General features: G+C 37.7%; 1 protein-coding gene and 1 long non-coding RNA gene across 3 annotated transcripts in view; one reads left to right on the forward strand and one right to left on the reverse strand.

Moving 5' to 3' along the window:
• Positions 1-25,010, reverse strand: part of LOC127476644 (BEN domain-containing protein 5-like) — a 906,516-nt gene that overhangs the window by 875,847 nt on the left and 5,659 nt on the right. For both annotated transcript variants that reach the window (XM_051799779.1, XM_051799772.1), the window contains exon 2: positions 14,644-14,766. In XM_051799779.1, the coding sequence (XP_051655739.1) occupies positions 14,644-14,766 (123 nt within the window). The remainder of the gene's footprint in view (positions 1-14,643; positions 14,767-25,010) is intronic.
• On the forward strand, positions 17,214-19,164 carry LOC127476855 (uncharacterized). Its single transcript, XR_007906750.1, has 2 exons — positions 17,214-17,560; positions 17,766-19,164. It is a non-coding gene; the product is annotated as an uncharacterized LOC127476855 (long non-coding RNA).

Below are 25,010 nucleotides of genomic sequence, written 5' to 3' on the forward strand. Positions count from 1 at the left end.
GCCAGAGCATTTGGAAGTGTGGTTCTCAGCTTCTCCTCCTGAGCTTTTCCATCACACAGCAGGTCTGATCTCCATCCATCTGCTAACACACAGAGGTAGCCCTTGGTCTTATTGACATCAGTTTGTTCCTAATGAGGAGGCACAGATCTTAACCCTGCAGCAGGTCTCCAGCTCAGCTGCCTCCATCTTCGTTTATTCTGCATTAAGAAATATAATCATAAGACAAGAGCTGAGCAGTTATTCCCATATTACTCATGGCTATGAATAGGCTGAAGTGCAGGGTATAGTCAGAGGCACTTTTGAGTCAATAAACTATTTGCCAAACTTTGGATGGTGAGTTGAGTGGGAGGTTTGGGCTATATAAAGGCATGAGCTGTAGATATGTTCCTGTATTAACAGACAAAGTCAATCATATCGCATACTGACTTTTTCTGCTCTAGTAATATTTTGATATTCAGAACTTTCTAGCCTATCAAGATGCCCACTTAAGCTTGATTTAGCATTCTAATTAAGTGGATTAAAACTAAATTTACTTTTATTTGACTGTATCTCCGAATTTATTCTCAGTGGGTCTGGTTTTGGTAGGAACATATTTTTCCAAAAAGAAAGATGTAGATTTTCAAAACAGACAGAGTCTCATAAGTCATTTTACAAAACCAGAAAACAAACCAGTATTTTTAAAGCAATTAGTACTTAAATTAACTTACAGTGATGGTTGAGCTGCATTAACGTTTCTCACAGACATTGGTCAATTCTATAGTTCCAATGTTGCTTTTGAGTCTTCAAAAGCAGTGACATACACACACTTAGCAGTACTATTTCTATTCAAGATTAGTCTGGGTCACTAAAGAGAGGTGCCAATTTACCTCCATGTGAGAACCTAAAGAAGTATCAAATCTTTTCAATTAAAATAACAATTAAACACACTACTTTTTTCTTACGCTGTATTTTACTTCTAATAGTATACCCTCTGAGTATATATAAGAAGCTGCTGAGGTAGTCATATAATAATGAAATGTATATATATATTTACAGATAGATATAGATATAGATATAAAATAAATAATATAATAATTAAATATTCCAAATGTAGCATCCACAGTAAAGCAACATTGGATTACATTAATCAGGCAACACTGAATTTTCTCCAAATTTTCTAATCCATACACTTCGGAATTTTATTTTGTTAAAATATACTAGCCTGTATTTGCTATCACTATGAAGCCACAGAGATAAAAAAGACTAAATCACAATTATCAAATTACAATTTTCTGATTTCAGCATTCTTCCTTTCTCATATGAATCAACAATTTAACATATGTCTTCCAGTTATTATTATCAGTTAACAAAGCTTGTTACAGTACTGTCAAAGAACACAATATTGCTTTTCTCCTCATCTTGGTTAAATCAGCCAAAACTGAATAGGTTGCAAAAGATAACACTTGTTCTCCCTCCTCTTTCTTTACTCAGCTGGTTCATTCTTCATTAGTCTGACTCAGAGGAGATAACCTAGCACAATTCTTCCAACAGTATTTAAGTTTTCCTGTACTGCTGAAATAATATCAGTTATTGTTACATTATATCTGAAATAGTATCTATTATTCCTAATATCTGTTGAAGCATGGTAGACTCTAAAATAGCATCCCTACAAAGGAAAGTCCGTCTTATCCGCCGTGATTCAGGATGACACATACTTTGTTCAGTTTTAAAGAGTAATCAAAGGTGTGGGCTTAAATCCAATTAGTGTGCTTCAAAGAAGATAATGTCAAAATGCTTCAAATGGGGATTCTACTGTATAGCACTGAAGCTCTGAACTTCTGCAAGCCTTTAGATTTCTGAAACTATAAAATGAAAACAAAAGCACCTGCTAAAGCACATGGTGATCTCCCGCAGTAAAAGGCTGTAAGCATTAAGTTATTATTAACCAGGCTAATATTCTAAAGAGAAAATAAAATTAGAGGTCTTGGAAGTCATGTATTCACATCCTAAGAAGCATTGAGATGCCATAATGATTGTTGCACTTCAGACATATTGGACAGACACTTTGAATGGAACTTCTGGTAATCACTCAGAATGTTCTTCTTTTCCTGCCATCTGACCCGTTCTCTTTCCTCTGGCATTCACTCTCACTGACCCCAGACCCAGTAACAGAATATTTGCCCCATTTCCACGGGACTACTAATTCATAGAAAATTTCACACGTTTATGGTCTCACCCAAAGCCAACAGAAATTGTAATTTTGCAGAGATTTTTTCCACTGATTTCTGCCCTGGACCAGGCACTGAAGATTTGGCATCTGTCAACACAGACCCCCTGTGCTGTGGAAAATATTTGGAGCACACAGCTGAAGTTGAAGTTTTGGGTAAGAAACATTCCTTGTCCAAGAGAACATGCAGACTGATTAAGGACAAATGATAACCAAACATCAGAACCTCAATTCCTTTAAATATTACATATATATATATATGTAAAATATATACACACACACATATATAAAAAACAGGAGGAATTTTGGAAAGGCAGATTTAAGAAAACCTTTCAAGGAAGGGATACTTGTAGAGGAAACCATGTGAAAATGGGAAACCATGACTTAAATGAAAGGGACAAGACTGTTTGCTGATGGAAATGCAAATGCAAATATGAGGGAAGGAAATAAATGGATGCCTAAATCCAAATGGATAAAGAAGAGCACACAGATGGGAATAATGTAAAACAAAACAAATGCTAATGGCAGGCCAATAACATGGAGTCCTAGAGATGACGATAACAAGGTTTAATTTGATATAGCATTCAACGTACAGGCTCAAGAAGTGGGGCTCAGCACTCTCTCAACACACAAAAGAAGATACTTCAGCAGTTACATTTACACAAATGCAGAGAGGAAAGAGAACTAAGGGGCAGGATGACACAGTGATAATCAAGTAATGACAAGTGTCTGGGATGAGTGAGAATGGATCAATCCCCAAGCTACTGCAACAGAGTTCATGTCTAGGCTTCACAAACGAAGATTTGGGACAGAGGGACTGCAGAAAATACACGCAGTAATGACCAAAAGTCGAGTTGCAACTTGCTATCAGCTTTTATTTTTCAGATGAAAGCATAAATTGATTATAACATCGCTGCCCCATTCCTTGTCTTTGCTTTTAATGAGGAGCACATCTACAACCCAGCTCAGACACAAAGTATTCTGACAGCAATGTGTCTGTAACAGCACAAAACTCAAGAGTGAACTCACCAGCTCAGTATTTATCCAGTCTTGAGATGTTTTGGGCTGTGCTAACACTGCTAAGAAATCTAATCTGCCTGTGCCTACACAAGTGGCAGCCAGCCCAGCACAGGTATACCTGCAATTTTATATTCACAAGAGCACTGAAAATATGTCATTATACAATTTAAGAGTAATATGAAACATATATGTAAAGCATTATATAATTGGACCTTAACATAAGTAAATAAAAACTACAAATAAGAAGAAAGGCAGAAAAAAGAACACGAGTGTCCACAAAAAATTAGTAGTCAATCGTTTAAAAAACTCACTGTGAACACAATTTCTTAGGCTGAACACCAAAATACTGAAAGGAAAAAAGAAACCTAGATGTATTATTTTTTAACTCTAAATTTTATACTGCATTTATGAAAAAGGCTTAAAAGTTTTTCACATCTGGAATTTGACATTCATTTACAATCTCAGAAAAGGCTACTAAAAATGAATTATTCATAACATAGTACAGTAGCAATAATAAACAAACCCAATTTTTTTTTAAACAGAATAAATCACACTTCTTATGAAAAAGCTATCCTACAGTTTCAGATGAGAGAAACAGAGATGTGATTCTACCAGAAATTGTTAGAATATAATAATAACCCTTAATATATTATGGTAATTTACCTTCACATTATGTTACTGTAGTAGATCCTGGAATTCCAGTAGCTGTCTAAAGAACAGCTACTGGATAATTTATGGTTTGTTCCCAGTTTGTTTTCAGAAATACAAACACTAAATCAAAATTAGCATGCTAAAGGCTGAACCTACCAGGCTATTAGGTTACTAAACAGAATCAATAAATGCAAAATGAAGCTCTGCATGTATCCAAAACAATGTGTTTCCCACCTAATAACTTGTATCCAAATTCCTGTTAGGCTGAGCAAAATACTGTAAAATATTTTCTCCTAAAATCAGATAGTATCCATTTGCATTCAAGAATGCAAATACTTTTTGTTTATGCAGAAACACTTCTTCTGAAGTATGTTTTTCTACCAATATTCTTTCAAAAGTACAGACCACTATGGATTTCACAGTGTTTTGTCTCTTCCTACATTAGTGGCAGCTCAAACAAGCAAAGATCTTAATTTGGCTTGTTAACTTTGTAACAGCAGGCAGTTAAAATTTTAAAATTATTTATATAACAACAAGAGCAGAATCTATCTGCAGTGTATTCTAATTTCAGGGATGAAAAAATAAAGTGTTAACCTTCTAAGGGATCTCTAAGGGATCTTTGGGGATTGTCTAGTCCTAGAGCAGGGTCAGCAGAAGCTGCTCCATACTGCATCTACTCAGGTTTGGATGGAGACTCCACAGGCCCTGTGGGCAGCCTGTGACAGTCACTGACAAAATCAATCAAACATGGATACAATTTATGAGGGAAGTCTGAGGGAGCTGGGCCTGTTCACCCTCAAGAAGAGACGACTGAGAGGGGACTTCAACAATCCCATCAGTATCTGAAGGGGGGTGTCAGAGGATGGACCAGGCTCCTCTCAGTGCTGCCAAGCAAGAGGCAACAGGCAGGAACTAATGTACAGGAAGTTCCAGGCAAATATGAGGAAGAACTTCTTTACTGGGCCATGCACTGCAACAGATTCCCCAGAGAGGGTGTGGAGTCTCCCTCACTGGAGATATTCAAGAGCTGCCTGGATGCAACCCTGTGCCATGTGCTCTGGGATGACCCTGCTGGAGCAGGGAGGTGGCACCAGCTGACCCACTGTGGTCCCTTCCAACCTGATCCATTCTGGGACTCTGTGAAAGGTGTTCATGTATCTGGAGCAGAGAAGGAAGTACAAGAAATATTACTCAGCCCTCTCCTTCTGTTCCCCTATTCTTCATGGCATCACTGTTTGATCAAATCTAGGAGGCATAATACAAGATATGAAATTTCCTACACTTCATTCAGCATTTGGCTCACACGGATCTGATGCAAAGCACTCTCAACATTTCTCAGCCATTTTGCACTCACTTCACACAGCTGAAATTCCCTACAAAAGGCACTAGGCAGTCAAGAACCAGGTCTTTTGTGCTACTGTCTTCTGCAAAACGGGGATAATATTACAGGTTATTGAACTAACTGAACAAAATACCACTATTTAGTCAAGCAGAATATTTCAATGTTCTCTCAGACGAAAATAAAGCCTTTCCAATACCTTTTAGCTCCAAAATATTTACTGTTCTGATGCCACTTTCTCTTTTATTCTGAGTACAGCCATTCACTGTGCTAGTCTATAGTACCACCTGCATAAGCAGAATAAAGAACACTTTTCAATTTCTTCTAGTTCTGAAGGGTTCTGATTTAAAAAGGCAGAGGTTAAGCATATAAACAGGACAGTGAAGGCAAAGAACTACTTTGGGGAAACAGCAAGGAGAAGCCTCCCTGACAAAATAAACAGTGCCAAAATTTTTCCACTGGCACTGCTCTACACTGCATTTTCCCTGGGTTTGAGAACCCAGCAAGATGAAATTCTGGAAGGGTGGCTGTCAGCTGTTTTAAAGGCTCAAAATCAGATAAAAACCCAAGGTAAAGTTAAGGTCTGCACTGTGCCCATCAGAAGAGATTGACCTGAACCTACCAATCACTCAAGACTAACAGGATTCTCTATTTTAGGAAGCAATTATTCAAAGCAATTATTTCCTTAGTCAGTAACTGAGGCAGAGGTCACCTGTTATTCTATAGAGCAACCACAGATTTATTCAAATCCAGGGTTTTTATATGAGAAGAATTTTGCATCCCCTCATCAGCGACTTCCAATGCTGTTAAAAAAATTTTTAGGTAAAGCACAAACTCTAATCTAGAGTTTTTTCTTTACACTTTCAACTGTCCCAGGCCTCTATTGTGTCCCTGTATATACATACCTCTGTACATTCCTGAGTGATTAACTGATGTCACATTCATGTTCATATTAACATGTGCAGTTTGAAATAAACACAGCTGCATTTATGTCAATGATTTTATATTCAAATATATCTGATTATGCTGAAATAAACACAGCTGCATTTATTTCAGTGATTGTACATTCAGATAAGGATATTTGTTCAGTGTAATGTAATGTTCCTTCACACTGGCAGGGACATTGCTATTCTTTCTTGCATTTCCCTCTATCATTTTTCCAGATGGAAAATTTTGAACAGAGCCAGAAAAATGGAAACTGAAAAATTTATCTCAGAACCTGGTATATACAAAAACCTTTTTGCTTATTGTCAAAAATTACTTAACCATCTTTGTATAAAGTATCTTTGTTGTTGAGGGTTTGGTTTTGTTTTTTTTTAATTCCTTCTCTGTCCAAGAGCAAGCTCACAAAAATCCCACCAACACCTTAAACACTGATGGGAATGTAAGTACCAGGAATGTACAGTGGGAAATGTAAAGAACAGATCTACATCAGGTTGTTTCTGGACAACTGTTGATGTCAGCCCACCATCCTCAACCACTGTCCTCTTAAGAAAATTAGTTTGAATGGAAACAATAACTCTAACACTTTCCTTCCTATTATCTGATCAAACCATAGTTTTGCACGATGTTAATTTTGGCCTGCAACAATAACCTCCAATCTGTTTTTAGAAAATGATAGAATATTATCATAGCTACTAACAGTGATTAACCAGTCAACCAGATGTATCTATCAGGTGAGATCAATGTCCAGCTCAGTAACTGCCAGAAATGGATCCCTGGAGAACAGCATGGAAACAAAACAATCATTTGAAGACACTTCCCAGTATAATTCCCGATTTAGAATGCACAATTTATGAACCTTCTGAGCCAAAAATGGTGTCAGTGTTCAGCTCTCAACCGATTTTTCTTTCCTGGTCTTGTCAGTCGTTTTTTCTGTTTGAAAGCATGACACATGTCAACTTTTAGCACCCACAAGGTCCTGCAGGAAGAAGCTCCACAGCTTAATTAAACACTATGTGAGGAACCGTTCTCCTTTGTTTGCTTTCCACATGTTAACTGCTAGTTTCATTTGACAGCCCTTAGTTTTTGTACAAAGAGAACACATAGGGAACCACTGTTTCATATTCACTGACATTTTGACTAAGAATCATGATTTTATCGACCACTAATATGTTATTCCTCAGTTTTCTCTTTTCCTTACTATGGATTCCTACTCTATTTGACTGTTTCTTATCCGGAGGCCATTGAAAATTTCCTCTGCACTTACAATTATCTGATCACAGACATTTCTGTTTTCATTTCCAGTGGTTTATTCTGGTCCCTTTCAGGTCAATCAAACTGCAAATCAACACTTAAGTGTGCTTGTATACAGTTGAGGAGACACAAACATCTCCTGTCTGTGGGAGGAAAGGCTTGGTCTTGAAGAAGGGAGTAAGAGATGGTAAACTGACTGTGAAAATTATAATCAGTACAATAACTACAAATAACATCCTAATTCTTTACTCTTGCTATTACACTAATACTTCTTGCATTTTCATCAGCTCCAGAAGTCACTAATATCTATTTCCCCCAAGTTATGATACCTCACTAATGCCATATGTGTTAGCTGGTATCACCTCGACACCAAGCACTCCCCCATTTGTAAAAATGTCTTCCATATTGTATCTGTTTAGATATTTAAAAGGTTAATATTTAGTTCCATTTGCAATGCTGACCTAGCAAGAAAGAAATTAATTTGGCATTACAGCAGTAACATCAATTTCCCATGTAACTTTAGTAATGCATTTACTGGAAAGAGATTAATATCAATTCCATAAATCATTCACATGCTTTTTCCGGAGTTTGAGACATCTGAGTAATGTCATATATGTTAACTGATATCACTCTGTGCATGCTACATCCATTAATCTATGCCCAGAGTCATCATTAAAACACACAAAAAATTAAAAGCAGTCCTTTGTTCTCAGGGTTTTTGAGACTTCTAACTTGCAGCAGTCCAAAGGTATCGATACTCTGATAGAGTAACTCTGCTCTGAACTGGGAACAAATATGTTCAGAAATGGGAAACATTTGCTAAATTATCCCCACTGGTAGCAATAACCACTTAATACCTTTCTGTGAAACATGGTATAAATTACTGTCAACAAATAAGGAAATAACTAAAGTGTTTCATTAACTGGACACACCTTGATGTCACAAAAGCAGGGGGAAAACAGACATTACTGAAATAACACATCCACTTTCATTCCTTTGTTTCTGCTTTTCAGATGAGCATTCTTACAGAAGTGGAAGCCAAGAGTTCTACCTGACTTGGTGATTCCAGCCCTACATGATAGAAAATTTGGAATAACAACTAGGTTTTGCTCCAAAACACAGTTCAGTCTACTACCAAAAGATTTTTTACGCTAGAAGAAAGTAGTTTTAAACAGTTTTTGCACTTTTTTATTTCTAGTGATGTGCCATTATGATATTGGCCTGTATTGCTTTATTCCTGCTCCAGGATACCGTAGCAGTGCCACTGAAATCAAGGAAAGAAAGGTATTTCTGTCCACTTAAACATAAGCACACAGAGGATCAGACTGTTTCATAATTTTGGAAGCATATTACAGTTGTATATTAAGATGGCCCAAACTCAACTATTTCCTAGGGTGGATTTCAGTTTTCCTTTGAGCATAATGTTAACAGTATCATGTTCTGTATCATCTTAGTTTTCCTTTTTAAATCTTTCACAAACAAAAGTGGCCGCTTCAGAAAATGTTTTGCAACTCAAACTTTACAGTATTTTATTAATCACAACTAAGATTAATCTCCCCTAATTTTAGCTGTCTAAAGTTACACACCAAGTCTTAACAACTGGGACACAGGCACTCCCAAAGGGCAATCCATCCTATATTATCTGTGCCTTTGTTCAAAAGATATCTTTCATGGTAAAGCTCAATGGCCTATTTCACGCCTGTAAGTGCTTACAATGAGATCAGTGGAATTACAATCACTTACTGCAATTTTGAGTGTTGTGCAAAGTGTTTTATAAGTACATTATCCTATTTTTGAAATATAGGAAGATATTTAAAACCTTAACAAAAATGATACAAGGGTACTTCTCAGTCATATGAGATCTCTTAATACATTGTAAATCTTAACTTTTTCCAGCTGATTAATATAATTTGCAATCCATCAGCACTGAATTTTTTTATCAGGTTTCTAATGTAAAATATTTTACGAACCTGCTGTTGGAAAAGACAAACTAACGTTTGTCAACAATTTTCACTGCAAGGTGGTGGTACAGCAGTTAACAGAATAATATGAGGTTTACAGTAATTGAGATTGAATCTAAAATTTTACAAAACTTTAATTACAACCTTTTGAACATAAACCACAATACAGAAATTACCCAATCATAACATTTTTTCATAAAAAAATAAGAATTCATCCAAAGGATAGAAGATTTAATGACTCTTGGCGGAGTTCCACTTTTTGGTTGAAATGAGAATAAAAGCAGACAGCAGCTTCATTTTTAATTTCAAGAAACACAGTATTTTTTAACAGTTAAGCAGCATTATAGTTGACTAACAAGCCAAAATATATATTTTCAATGCCTTATTAAAAGCCCTTGCATTTAACAGTGTGAATGCTGAGATTTACGAACCTCTGTGAGCCAACACTGCTCCTTCAATCCTCAAAAGTAATTATAAAACAAGCAATTTGAGCCACAAGCAGCAGAAACTGTCAAGCTTGGGTGTTTTTCCCCCTCCTCACAACACATCCCAGCCTAACTCCAGCTTCCTCCTGCCTTCCCAGAGACATCCAAAAGGGCGAGGCAGAAGGCACTGGGATACACCCCGATGGATAGGCTGGAGTGACCAACCAACACCCCCCTGGTGACTGGTAACCCAGGTCACACCAAACACAAGGAGCAAGACTTGAGCTTGCCTTTCATTTTTCTGCAGTGAAGGCCCAGCTGGCAGTGCCAACACAAGCTTTTCATATGCCAGGTCTCTACATCGAGAGCCTGGGGAGGCAAAAGCCACAGGTTTTTAGAGCCCACCTGGAAATCCCCCTGGGACGGAGCCAGGAAGGCAACTTGTGGCTACACCCAGCAAACAGACTTGGCACAATGAGAAAAAAGGTGAGGTTTTTTTTTAAGGGCTGAGACATTTTTTTTTTTATGTTTTCTTTGTTCACTTTGCAAAATACGCGTAAAAAGCTTTTTGTGCATCATGTAAAATTAATTAATTAAAAGTTTGTTACCTCATGCAGAAGCAAAGCTACTGCAGATATGTAAGTTCCCAGAAAAACAACTGGCTTCCAGCACTGGAGGTATCATCTCCAAAAACATCTTGTACAGGAAAAAATGACTAAGCAAATAACAACAAGTCTTAGCCACAACACAAAATAGGCTGCTGACTAAATGGATGCCACCAGAAATCACACACAATAAGGCAACACAAGACAGTAGGGGCAGCTGCCTAAACTAAACTCTGAAGTCCTTTAGACAAAATGTCTGAAATACCAATTCACCTTGGTATGAGACGACAGATTCCCTGAAGAACAGTTTTATATCAAAATCTGGGCCTGGCTCAATCTGTAAGGACTTCTTTGTATAGTAGAAGTCAATACATCCTTTTCCCCAGAGGGAAAATTCCCATTTTGCCAGGACAGGTAGGATGAGAGGCAAACATCTGTACAGTACTGCATTGCTGCTAAATTGCAACTGTGTTAATAATTTAATGCCTTAATGAATATTAGGAAACAGAATTACAACTGACCAAATGTGTACATTTCAAATGTGACATTTATTTCCTTTAAATTTGTTCTGTGCATAGATAACTGCTTCGATTTTTCCCTGAAACTAAATCTTGTGAAAACTGACATTATCCAAAAATTATGTTGTGGTATGCAACAAATTTGAATTGTCATCAGTTTCTTTTATGCTAATGATAAATCAATGTAAAAAGTTTGGTTTGGCTGTATATATTCTTGAGCATTAAAGATAACAAGGAAGATTCCAGGCAGGACACTAGCTATGGAAACACAAATTCCTGACATACTTGCAAGTTGATAATTTTCTCTTTTCTTTACTCCTCTGTCTGTTATTAATAAGATAAAGTGTTCAGCCACCATTCTTCATTTTTATTTTACAGCGATGATTTTTTCACCAGTAATAGATTCATTAAGGGTGAGTAAAGTGCAAGCCACCAACTGGTTAGGCAGCTCTCCTTCTGAAAAGGACCTGGACAGTATAAGGGATCACAAATTTTTTATAAGTCAACAGTGCCATGCTATTGTGAAAAAGATTGTGAAAAGCAGAAGTAAATAGATGGCAAGGCACGTCATGTAATAAACTCCACATGGTATTGGCACCATCTTATCTGAGTATCATGCTCACCTTGGACCACTGCCAATCAAGAAAGGACCAAAACAGCTGGAGATAGGCCAGAGGAAATAAGGAATGATAGAAAATTTGGAAAATGTGAGCACTAAGGAACCACTGGAAAAAATAGCAGTAATTTAACCTGAGAAGGAAAAGGCCAAGGAAAGATATGATAGCAGCTTTCCATTAAGTTAAAGAAGAAAGGAATAATCTGCTTTCTGTGCCTATAGGACTGGACAAGAATTAATGCCTTTTTGGTAAGAACATTTCTACATAGAAAGCAAATGTTTCTTACACTAAGCAAATTGCAGCATTAGAATGGATTGCTGCTTTCTCAGTGAAACTCAGATACATAAACATCTGCCAGGAATGGCAAAACTAGGGTATTTTGCTTCTCAACAGAGTGGGCTAAAAAGAAATCCCAGTCCCCATTTCATTTCTATTCTTTATGATTTTTTTGAAAGCAAGACACTTCAAAACACCAAGCTGGATATTGGTTTTCAGACTGCATGAAACACAGCTCTCAGTCTCAAACAAATTCATACTTTTCAACACTTTTTAATACAATAATGATAGCCATTACCAAAATGAAACCATTAAATAGCATTTCTTCTGTATGTGATAATATTTTTCCTGATTTCTACAAGCTTAGTAATGTTTTTCTATTCTGAAGGGTATTCACTTCCATTTCTACAATATAAAATCATAGTCATTGAAAAATAGGTCTAGAAGGGAATGTTCAGTTCTATCAACCAGATCTGTCAAGAAAATAGGAATGCAGCCAAAGAAAGGAAAGCCACTTATGGAATCACATTTAACACAACTTCTATTTTAGAATCATAGAATGGTTTGGGTTGGAAGGGACCTTAAAGATCATCTCATTCCAATCCCCCTACAATGGGCAGTGACACCTTCCGCTATCCCAGGTTGCTCCAAGCCCCATCCAGCCTGGCCTTGAACACTTCCAGGGACAGGGCATCCACAGCTTCTCTGGGCACCCCGTGCCAATGTCTGCCCCCTCACTGTAAACAACTTCTTCCTTACAGGCCATCTCAGTCTTCCCTCTCTCACTTCAAAAGCACTGCTCCTCATCCTGTCCCCACAGGCCTTGCTAAAGCATCTTTATCTTTCTTACAGGCCCCCTTCCCATGCTGAGAGGCCACAACAAGGTCTCCCCAGGGCCTTCTCTCCAGGCTGAACAGCCCCAGCTCTCCCTGCCTGTCTCCACAGCACAGGTGCTCCAGCCCTCAGAGCATCCTTGTGCCCTCCTCTGACTCCTGAGGTCCATGTATTTCTTGCAGTGGGGACCCCAGAGCTGGGTGCAATGCTCCAGGTGGGACCAGTTTTATAATCTGTCCTTTGAAAAAGGCAATTTCAACAGGATATTACCATTTTAAGGTGGTACTCAAAGAGCATCAGTGCAGTCCTTACAAATGCTGCATATCGTTGTTTGGATAACAAGAGGGGATAGATTTTTACATTAATAACAATTTCATAAATTATCCAATAATCAGTTAATTTGCTTTGACCAGTAAAAGTACTCTAAGCAATTACTTGGCTGACATATAATAAAAGATAAAGTGAATTTACATATGAAGTGTACACAATATTACTCCCATTCTTGCTAATACATCATCATCACAAGAAAGTAAATGAAGGTATTCATTTCATTCATATTTGTATTTTGGAAGTGTGTGAATATGCAAAGCAACATCAGAGCCTCATCATGCTACAATGTAAATAAACAGAGTATTTCAAAAGCACCTGCCTCTATCCCATGCTATTATTGTCAGAGTATACAACATATGAATGTTACCTTTGAACTGATTAAATGTTTTCATGGAAAAATGTAATTAATTCCATTGTTCAAAAACTGGAATTAAACCATCATGCAAGGATTCACATTACTTCACAAATAATTTGATGGTTGCTACTGATCCTTTTCATTGCAGAGCAGCTTAGCACAGTAAATTTCTCAGCTTGGCCAACTGATTCATTCCATAAGCCATTTCCTGATACAAAATGCAAAATACCATATAGCTATTATGAAACAGCACCCAAAGTATTTTTAAAAACACATATTATTGTCTGAACCTCCAGAGACACACCTGAAAAAGAAGATACTCATTATTATTCACTGCATCATTTGCACTTTTTTTACATAATATAATCACAGGATTTAAATAACTCAGTTTAGTATTTATCCAGGAACTGGCAGCCAGTGTTCTACCCTGAGGGACGTAACTCTTCATAAAAAGCTCATTTTACGAGACACTGTAGCAGTTTTGGCATTACCAACACCTCTCACATAAACCATGCTAAAAACTATAGTTTATCCTGCCAAATGCCTTCTGTACATATGGTGTTTAACAGTGTTCTGTAGGTCTGAAAGCCACTAATAATAGATCTAAGCTAAAAATCTGGAAGCACACATGTATGTAACATAAAAATGTATACAATGCTACATATTCATATATATATATTTACCTACAAACCCCACATGCATATGAACATACGTGATTACAACTATTCTTTAAATTATTAGGCTAACTATAACTCTTGTAAAAAATAATTTCTCTTTCAGTTTCCTGTAGCTTCCTAAATTTTAATTCTCCTTCTATTGACATCAGAGGCAGAACTTCCATTAACCTCAGCAGGACAGAATCAGGCCACAAGAAACACAAAGAAATACATTTAAAGACAGCATCTACACATTTGTAAAATCTCCTCACTATGCAAGGATGGTCTTGGCGCTTTATGACGTTAACTGCCCTACTAAACTTCTAAATTAAATTTTAAAATAGCACATTTTAAATACATCTTAGATTAGTGGTCTATAAATACTGGATATAACAACAGAATGTATCTAGATGTGGTTAAAGATGGACCTGCTGAAACGTTCATTGTAGGTTAACAGCAAACTTCACTACCATTTGACATTTGAACAGTCTGATTTTATGTCATTGACTGAAGTGAATCAGATAACTTTGTTAAGTAGTATTTAATGTAACTCTTCCTCAGAATTAAGACACTTTACACAAAGATGAGTGATAGACTTAAAAGTGTTAATACATTGACAACTAGGTAACATAAAACAATGCTGAGAATACTTACCACTTTCAAAACAGGCATCAAATATAAGATGTCCTTTTTTAGGCTGTCCAGAATAAGCAGCTGGGAGAACAATGTACTTGCTCACGTTCCCTGCTATGATATCGTCACTTCCCAGGGCACTGCCTGCCACAGTAAAAGTGGAAAAAAAATAGTCATGAGCATAGACCAAAAAATACATATATAAAAACCAGTAGAAGGCTACTACCCCATACATTTCTACAGAGCATAAAATTTGCACCGTTTAACACATGCACCAGTAAATGAACTCTTTTCTTTTCAAAGCCTATTTAAGAATTTGGATATAATAATGGCATCATATGTTAAAGTCCCCCTAAGTAACTAACCACACAGCCTGGCTTCTTGCCCAGGTATGACCTGTGGCTGAACACTCTCTATGCAATACTCTGATATTCAGCTGGAGCCACTTCTTTTGGTGGGAGCTCTCTAGCACCTAAATCCTGCACAGATTCCCTGGAATTGAACTCCTCACCAGCTTCTTATTTTATTACAATCCTCAGAAGCATCTTCCCAGCTATCAGCATTAATGGGATCTTTTTCCTCCATCCTGCTGCCTATTTTTATGCATCTTAAATGAACTTAGAACCTTTGAGACTGTTCAATCCAACTCATACTTGAAATTTTAGAATTATTAGAAGGAAGAGACATTCACCCACGGAGGCATGTGAATATCTGAGCCTCGCTTGCTTAGGACACAAAACTCACAGAAAGAACTTAAATAAAGAAATTTTTTTAAACGTGAAGTTTATTTTATGATAAAATATATAAGGACACAAATGTTCTATACAATGGTATGATTTCTGTCAAAATATATCAGTAGCATATACATTGAAAGCTTTGTCCTTTATAGGAAAATTATACTAACAAATTGCAGTCTGCAAAAAAATTCATTTCCAAAAAGAGAAGGATGAACACTAATTATTTTTTCATTTGAGAAATGCACAAGAAAGTAAGTTAATAACTGTATATTATATTACGCATTTATAGTGAAAGAAATACATGTTAATATAATTACCTGTTCATTCCTCTGATATTGGCTCGGCATTTTCTTCACCATTAACTGTTTGGACAAATATTTTACAACAGAAAAACTATTTTCAGTGTTACAGAAAAGTAGAAGAAATGCATATGTCTTCAAGTGCAGAAGGCATGTGATGGGATAATGGGATGATAATATCTTATTTCACTCTGATAAATAGGGCTACTAAGGCTTCTAGAAATAGACTTTTGGTCTGTAGTGATTTTTTTGACATTTAAATGGGTTATGGGGGATGATAAATGTGACATAAAGCTCAATTTGTTTTATTTTTATATTGAAAACTATTTCACACAAATGTTACAAGCAATTCATATTGGCCCTGAATGATGAAAACAGCTTATTAATTAAAACTGACCTTTCCATATATAAAAGTATTCCACCTCTTGAGGCAAAACACCTTAGCTGAAGTAACAAATTATATCAATGTATTAGTGACACCACAGTTAAAGGGTCTGTCAGGCTTTCTATTATACATATTCACAGGTATATAAATCCCAGATTAAAAAATATGTATATCCAGGTCAACATTCAGCATATAAATCCCCAGTCTTCCCAGGGAAGAAATTTGAAACTCATTCTCTTTGAGAATTAGTACAACAGAACAAAGAGAATTTAGACCATTTCTTACTTTATCATAATACAAAAATGTAGACATTAAATAATGCATGCTATTATTTTTTAAGCAAAATTATTATTTGCAACCTCTAGGTTATTTGTTTTAGACTGAATAATTACCCACAGACAGCAATCTGCGGCATGTAAATTGGTTTCTTTAAATGTATAATTGCTACTTATGGTATTTTTAGCTGGATGTTTTTTAGCAGAATCCTGATACAAATTGCTTAAAGCCTGGTAACACCAGAGGCAAGCTTAGACCTGGGTGGGGCATCTGTGTATCTGCATGGCCATGATCCTGTCACTTGATAAAATTCATCCCTCTGCATCATGAGACCTGTAGTTCAGAGGAGCAGCCAGAGGAAACCCATTTCCTCAGTTTCACTCGAGTGCCACTTTGATTAAGAGCCCCCATACACCCATCGCAGTTAAGATCAGTCAGGTTGTTTGCAGTCCAACACGCAGAATCAACAAAGAAAAATTAATGGAAAACCTGCTGATTTCCACCAAGAGTGCCTGAGCTGCCAGGGACCAAAGTGAAAGAATGGGAGGCAGGGAGTCATCTGAGCAGAGCAGTTAGAAGACTGAACTCCTCCTGGTAAATATTCCCTTTTACATCTCAGCTAAAAGTAATAGGCTGCTTATAAATTGAGAAAGACAGCTGGGAAACACCACTTAAAGATGAGGAAACTAGAAAAGATTACATTCATAACACTGCCACCATAAGACAGTGTAGGAAAAGCAGGCAGAAGGCGGAAGAGAGAGCTACATCTCCCTGGCAAATTAGAAAATCTGCCAATGGAGCCTTCACATGATGCAGAAGGAAGCTGTCAAGTAACTGTGTCCCAGCAAAAAGTTTCCATCTGCTCCTCCTGACCTAACGCAGCCCTCAGGAATGAGAATAAAATCATCAAATAGCCTGTAATTCATAGTCCTTTAACAATATTAATCTCTCCTTGCCTGTTCTTTATTACGCAGCACTTTAAATATTCAGAACGTACTACTGTTATATTTCCAGTTATATTATCTTTAATCTCTAAACGTGCGAAGCTGCAGCCTTTGAACCTCACGTTATTATACAGCACAACAGCACTTTGTCCCTTCTGGCATGTTCTCCTTGGGCGATAAAGAAAAGGCCAGACCACTGCCTGAAAAAGAGCCTGCACTGCTGCATGGCTCGATCCTAAAACAAGGCTTCGCGCTGTTACTAACCTGCCCCAGAAAAAGGGGAGGGGGGCAACCCAGGTTCTTATCAGTAATTCCCTTGGGGTGGATTAGAGTGAAACGACACTGAATAATCGGTGTCTGAAAGCATATATTGGTAAGGTTTATTTTAACAATTCTGTATCAACAGGTATGCTAGCATTTTGGGTGCTGACATATAACAATGTGACATAGAGATAACCTTTGGGGGTGGGGGGGAGAAAATGCACAGGGGAGAGAAAGTCAGGATAAGAGTAAGGGAGAGTAAGGAAAAAGAAAAGCTGAGAGTGGATAAAATGTATATAGTCACCGCCCACGGGTCCAGCGATGACACTTGGCAGTTGCCGCTTCCATGTCTGTCGGTTGAAGTGTGGCCTTGATCTGCCGGGGGTGACGGAGGGAAGCCCCCACACTCCAAGAAGTTATGAGTTGTTACACCCATGGTTATTGTCACACGGGCCGTGCCTCGAGCCTCCAACCTCTCCCTGGGCCTGCGCAGCGCCTGTGTCTGTCCTGGTTCCCGCCTTTCGAGATTGGCGGGGGGGATGGGTTTGATGGGCCATCAGAGGTGTAAACTCGGCTCTTCCTGCCTTTTCAGGGCTTGACACCTTCAGCACTGCAGGGAGGGATGGGCCCAACTGCCCATCAGAGGTCAAAAGCCTGCAAAAGTCTCCTAGAATGCACAGATCATTACCCGTTTCAGTCTCTGACACTCGGCAGATGTGGCGAGTGTTGCTGGGGACACATCACCATCCTCGGGTGGAGAGAATGCCAGCCTGGCCTTCAGCCCTCCGGCCAACACAGAGGTACTGCCCTCACGAGGGGGGAGCCCTAAGCAGATTTTCCCTGACTGAAGGCAAAGATGTATGACAGAACCTGGTGGGGAAGGGAAAGAGCTCCTCAATCCGAGACAAATTGAGAGAAGAGAGCAGATTCTCCTTTGAAAGAAAAGGTTAGATAAGACAAGCAAAGGCAAAACTTAGCAAAGAAATTGTCTCAGATCGTAGGTCTTATTTTGTCAATTATTTTTCTTACAGGTTGTAAGAAACATAGCTATTTTAGTGTAATTCTTCATAGCTTAAACTCCAGGAGGCTCCAGCAAATCCCCAGGATTTACTTTTACTGAAGTATTAAACTTTGCTGGTAATTTTCTATCAGGTATAAAATCTGTAGGTGCCTGAAATCTCTGTAAGTATATAAGGTTTTAAAATATAACCCGGACAGAGTCTTCTGGTATCTGCATTCATCGCTATTGTCACTGTGGATTGTGACTATTGTCACTATTTCACAGCAAACTAGTGAAAATTAATAGAATCACTTACAGGATTCATAGGAGGAAGAGTTTGGAAGCTTACAGAGCTTCTTGCCACTCTTAAATTCAAAGGGTAAAGCCAGCATTTTTTTTTCATTTAAGCAAAGGTGAAATCAGTACTCGCTGCAATAAACATCATGCAAATTTAGGTTCCTTTTCTTTAAGAACTGTAGTTTCCAAGGGAAGGTATATATTTAGTAAGTAATAGTTACTCTTTGAATTGGGTAAACAAGGAGCTCAGCTTCCAGATGTGCCAAAGCTCAGAATCCACAGGGTTAGCAGCCAGCAGCTACCCTCATGCTACATTAGGTAGGAGAGCACAGCTACATTAAAACAGACATAGAAAAATAGAGTGAATTTGCCTGGAAAACCTGCATCATTCTTCTAATTAGACTTACTACCTAATGAAGAGAGATAATTAGAAAGGTGAGGTAACATGAAAAGATGTGGTAACTGCCAGTGAGCTTTATAGAAGTCTTTCTTTAAATATTACAAATGTCATCAAAACACTTCACATTCTGTCATGAGATCCTTATTTTAGAACAAAATTAGGATACATTTTGCTATTGAAAACATCTACAGTGTAAAGATCTAATACCTAGATTCCCATCATGCAGGGACCAAGAAAAGTTGCCAGGTATCCTAATGAAGAGCTCCATCAGCCTTGAGCAGTATTTTTAATGTAAACCCATACAAAGAAGTGAATCTGAACTTTCAATACAGTTTGCAACACACAAAAATTCATTCAGATGACCAAGAGCAACTCCTGTTAGCTCCTAAAAATAACAAGTCCCTAGATGAACACTGCTCAACTCACACTCTGGCTAAGTAGCACTTGAGGTTATGCCAGAAACAGTGTCTGCTCCACAAACCTGAAAACTGGAAACAGTGTAATTTTATCAAAATTCTTTTAAATGATAGCATTTGTATAAATATACAGTCTTAATAGCTCATTGTGGTCTCCTAATCTTTGATTTTTTTTTATAAAAAGTTTTATATCATTGTCCCTAGGCTTCAGCAACACTGATATTCAGGAAGACTCATTTCTGCTATGAGATCTGAATGCTCTATGGCCATTCTAAAAATCCTATGGGCAGTAGCAGCCAGGAACCTGGAATTCCAGCTCCACTGATTTAAAAAATGCTAAGAAAAAGAAGAAAACACAACTGTCATTTTGATCTTCACAGTCACATATTCTGAAGCAGGGCTTGGGCATGACCCTGCAAATCTAAACATACTGCAGAGTGCTGCCAATCTGAGATATACTTAATTCAGAGGCACTGTCATCTGAAAAGAAAGGGAGAAAATTACATTAAGAGTACAAATGCCAGGCTTTGAGACAATACCTGGCATGGTACCAACCACACCTGCTGCCTCACATTTGGGTACTGTGCCCGTTCTGTCACCATTACCTACTTCAAAGGTCCAGCAGAACAAGGAAAATGTTGATTATCACGAGAAATTCTCCTACAGCTTGGTCTAGTTCTAAAAAATAGTAACTTAATGTTGTTATTAGAAACCAAACTTGAGATAAAGAATCTTTAAAGTAATTGTCTCTTAATTACTTTCCTGCTATGGTTTGACCAGCAGACTGCTTGTCAGGTCTGTCTCCAAACTGTGAAATGATATTCATACTCAAGAAAACAAGCAAAATAAAGATGATCTCTAGTTTAGCAGAGATTATCAGGTAAATTCTAAGCTTTGCAAAGGTTCTGAAAGTACTCAGGAGAATTAAACTGCAAGTTTACTGCAATGGACTTGGAAAAGCTTGTGGTTGTTTGCATAATAGAAAGGAAACGTAATTTATTGTTCAGGTTTTTACTTTTATTGCACAAGTTTCTCTTTCTACAGAGGCTACCAGACAACATATCCTCTCAACCTTCCTAACAATACTCTGTAGCTAATGCACCATTAACTTTTTATGTCAGGTTAGAAGGCATAAGTAGATCTAAATATCTCATATTCCTTTAGATATAGGTACCCAAGCTGCTTTACTCTAGCAGAAGGTGGGGCAGAGATGTCTCTATCAAAGCTGAGAGTGGAAAAAGTCTTGTTCTTATATGCAAACATGTCAAAGGAAAATGATCACTAAAGATGTCTCGTGGGGGCCCTGCGGAAGGCTCAGTGGTACCACAGAGGGCACTTTGCCCAAATGCTCAAAGGTAAGTAGGGACAAAAAGGTTCATAAGGTGCTTAGCCCAAAACTAAACCATCGACTGACTTGACCTACTGGTTGGTCAAGTGTGAAAAGATGGTGAGAAATCTCCAGTGCCTGATCCATTCAAAAGGATGAGATCCAGAGAGAGATACAGCTCTCAATCCAAGGTCAATCACACTCCTGTCCAAACTCTAGTGAAGAACACTGAACTGAAGATACCTGGCAGACAGGTACTGCTCTGCACAATGTGACTCCTCACTCTCAGTGGCTGTTTTTTTCTTGTGAGTTTACAGGAGAAGAAAAAAAACTCAACTTTTGTGGACTTGCATTTGTTTCATCTTTATTTCTTTCCAATCTCTAAGCTAAAAGCATAACTTCAAGACTCCAAGCTTCAAGACTATTTACTTATTATCTCAATGTGGGCTGTCTCCAAGGATATACCTTCTTGTCAGAGGCAAACGGCAATGGAATTTTTTGTATCACTTCAGTGAAACCCAAAATGTCCAAGAAGGTATGAACAATTTTCCTAATGAAAATAACAAAGTATTTAATGCTTTGAACTCAGTAAGCAAGAAAAGAAAATTCATTAATCTTTTTACTGTACTTATAATCTCTAACCTATCCACTAAAATACTTACCAGAAATGAAAAAAAAAAAACCACCGAAAAAATAGTAGTATCAAATGCTTTAACTGCTAAGATATTTATTTTAAAACATTGTAAGAATCAGTGAATTGCATCTGATATGCTGATTTATTCTTTAACAAGTATTTGGCATCTTGATAATATCAAAGATATCACATGATGCAACAGTTGCTATAGCAGCAATACTTTAAATACAAAACAGATCAAACAAAAGCATAAAACATATAAACTGTAAACAAAAATATGGTACACAACATGCATCCCCAGCTAGAAGAGAAAAAAGCTACTGAGCTCAATTAGTCCTCAGAATTGCATCTGCAAAAAAGTAAGTTTATCAGCAAGTCCACCCTTCCTGGGAAATAAGAAAGGGCTTGGAGAATTAGGTCTGACTGTGAATGAGAGGAGATGCTGAAACACCAGTTGAAGGGTGAATTTTTTGGGGGTGTTTTCTGGTGGTGTTCCTACCATGCAAGGGGAAATTCTGTGTCTACAGATTCTGAGGCAGGAAAAGAACTGGCGAGTTAAAGCAGATGTGTCGTGTGGTACTACAGAACTTCAGCTGGGGAAATTCTCCTCCATAGCAACAGTACACAACTGATTTCCCAAAGACATGGAGTGCATGTGACCTGCAAAAAGTACCGAGTCAAAGCAGGCAGGTAAGTGCAGGCTTTGGAATTGCAGTGGAGGAAATGTCTGGTAAGGGCAAAAGCTCATATTACCCACAAAACTGGAAAAAAGGTGTTCTCATGAATTTTGATTTTTTTTGATATCTAGAGTGTTCCTAGTGTAAATTTCTTGTGGATGCACCTGTCCAAATTAAAAACCAATATCTGATTATCACTAAGTCAAGTGTTGAGGAGACCTCAATTCCTGACTCAGCCTTATGGCAGTAATGAATTTATATCCCTGGGAAAGTAGGCCTTCCACGAGGGATCCAGGGAGCACAAAATCCTGTGGGGAAACACATCAGCAGCTTTGCACAGCACCATCTTCTCCTCAAGACCTTGTGTTTTACAAGGGACTGGAAGAGAGGTAGTTCCACGCTGCTGCAGCTGCTTGGGCTCTTGTTGGGAGTGTGGGAACTGAAAACTGGGCACCCTCAGTTTATGGACAATTTCCACCCTGTGTATTACATACCATAATTCAGGCATCTTTGGGTTAAACTTGTGTTTTTCCTTGGCTCTTCCTCCCTATTTAGCTGTTGTTTAGAGGAAGGGATGTCTTCTGCCAGTCAATGTAAGCCAACAGTAGTTTGAGACACGATTAGTTTCTTCACTTCTGAGGTAAACTCTTCTTGACTACTACATATTTAAAATAATTTGGGGATTCTAGTAATACTTCTGGAATAATTTGTTCCCCAAGGTGGCTGAAATCAATTACACTATTAATTACTGCCATAATTATAATTACTCATTGAAAAAAAATACTTTTATAGCATCTTTCCCCCTACTTTCCAAAACAGTCCATTCCAGAAAGCAGTATTTTAAACCACTCAGAATTTCTTTTACCCAAGCACTGCCCACTCACATTGCTGAATTTACCCTTTATTTAAGAAAGTTTTAACATAATCTAGTATTTCATATCAAATAATTAGATCATTGCAGTGTTTTATTTTATTCACAAAAATTAGGTCCTGTAGAGAAAAAAAAAATTAAATATTGTTTCAGAATTCCTGTTTTCTAACACAAAAAATGCCAGCAAAGCCAAACTTGATCTATTAACTCTCTTGCATCAGCAATGTAACAACAGGAATTGAAGTACAGAGAACACTACTAACTAATACAGCATATTCAGCAGTTTTTTAACTAAGCAAATACTAAGTTGATACAATATTTATGGGAATATGAAATGCATACAAAGTATTTCAAATATTCAGAACACAAGCCAAAACTGCACCTTCAAGAAGGCTTACATAGAGAAAGCTCTGAGACCAAATTACTGATCATTTGTACTGCTCAGAAATAAAAAAATAAGTAGACAAACTGGTGTTGTGCCCAGTTACAAAAGATCTGTTATTCTGGAGTCCCACAGACTTTGGGTATAGGTAAGGAGTACAGAGGCAAGTTTATCTCACAGTCCTATTTCACATGGACAGCTCCCATGAAATAATGCTGCTGCCTTTGGATTTGTATAGGTTATTTGAGGAATTTTTCACTAAGCAAATGCATGATACCACCTCATCTGCATTCGAAATGCAGGAAAACGTGACAGTCACTTGACAGGTTACCCAGCACTGAAGTTTACTGAAATCACACAGTAACTTTGCTGCTTATTGCAGATGAAAACATATCAGCAGACCTGCAATGAATCCAGAGGGGCTCTCTGGAATGGATTCCTGCTGCTCTGCTCTGGTGATTCACGGGAACTGATGTTCCACTTGCTTTTGTGGAGATTGAAATTCAACACATCTTTCAGGGTGCTTATGAAACAAAAGGTAAAAGGAAAATCTTGCCAGTCTTCACTCCTGCGTGTGAGATCCACTGCTAAGTAAATAGCTCTAGGAATTAGTAAGTAAATGAAATAGAGAGGTCATTAATCTAATAATAATAATTTAAGACAACTTCTGTCTCCTCCCGCTCCCTTTTCTTTGCTTGATTTTTGCTGCAATGAAATTATGAAATCAGACAGTTTACCATACTGAGAGATCAGGGACACATACTTATATTAGAAAACATGTATCAGAATGTATAAGTTTTAATCTGTACCCTTAATATATACTTATCCTAAAAGAGAAGCAATCACAAAAATCCTTTACTATACACATATATACATCAAATTCAATGCCAAACATTTGCAGGAGGAGAGCCCTGTATTTGATACTAAAGTTCACATCCTGCATTTTAGAGCCTGTGACAAATGAAATTGAAGTCATTACTACTATTATTTTGGTAGAGCAGTTTTCCAAACCACTTCAACATACAAATAGTAAAATTACTTCAAAAAACATATGTAAAAATCTAAGGTTGACAAATACAGCACTTCTTAAGTCACAGCCTTGGCCTCTGTGGCAAAGTTAAGAAAATGAATTGTGGGGACAATGTCACAAGGAAGCTGGGATATGGGACACATTGATGTGTGCCTATAACCAACTCTCAATTAATTGTAAATTGGTTTACCTCTCTTATAGATTAATTGCAGACACAGCTTGAGCCTAGAAGAACTTATTATCTCAGGTACAATGCAATCTAAACATGGCAATTGTGCATCAAGGCTCTGCATGCCAAGTACTTTGGGGGATTACTTGAGAAATCTAAGCTGGTTTCTGTAGAATCACATTGCTCTGGAAAAGGGCAGCACAATCAATCCTCCAGGAACAAGAGTGATGTAGCACCATGTGCACACCCAGCTGGGTCTGCCGGAGCTGGATCCAGCAGCACC

The sequence above is a fragment of the Manacus candei genome, unplaced genomic scaffold (assembly GCF_025592945.1).
Source record: "Manacus candei isolate 608988 ecotype Guabito, Panama unplaced genomic scaffold, ASM2559294v1 h1tg000005l, whole genome shotgun sequence".
Classification (NCBI taxonomy): domain Eukaryota; kingdom Metazoa; phylum Chordata; class Aves; order Passeriformes; family Pipridae; genus Manacus; species Manacus candei.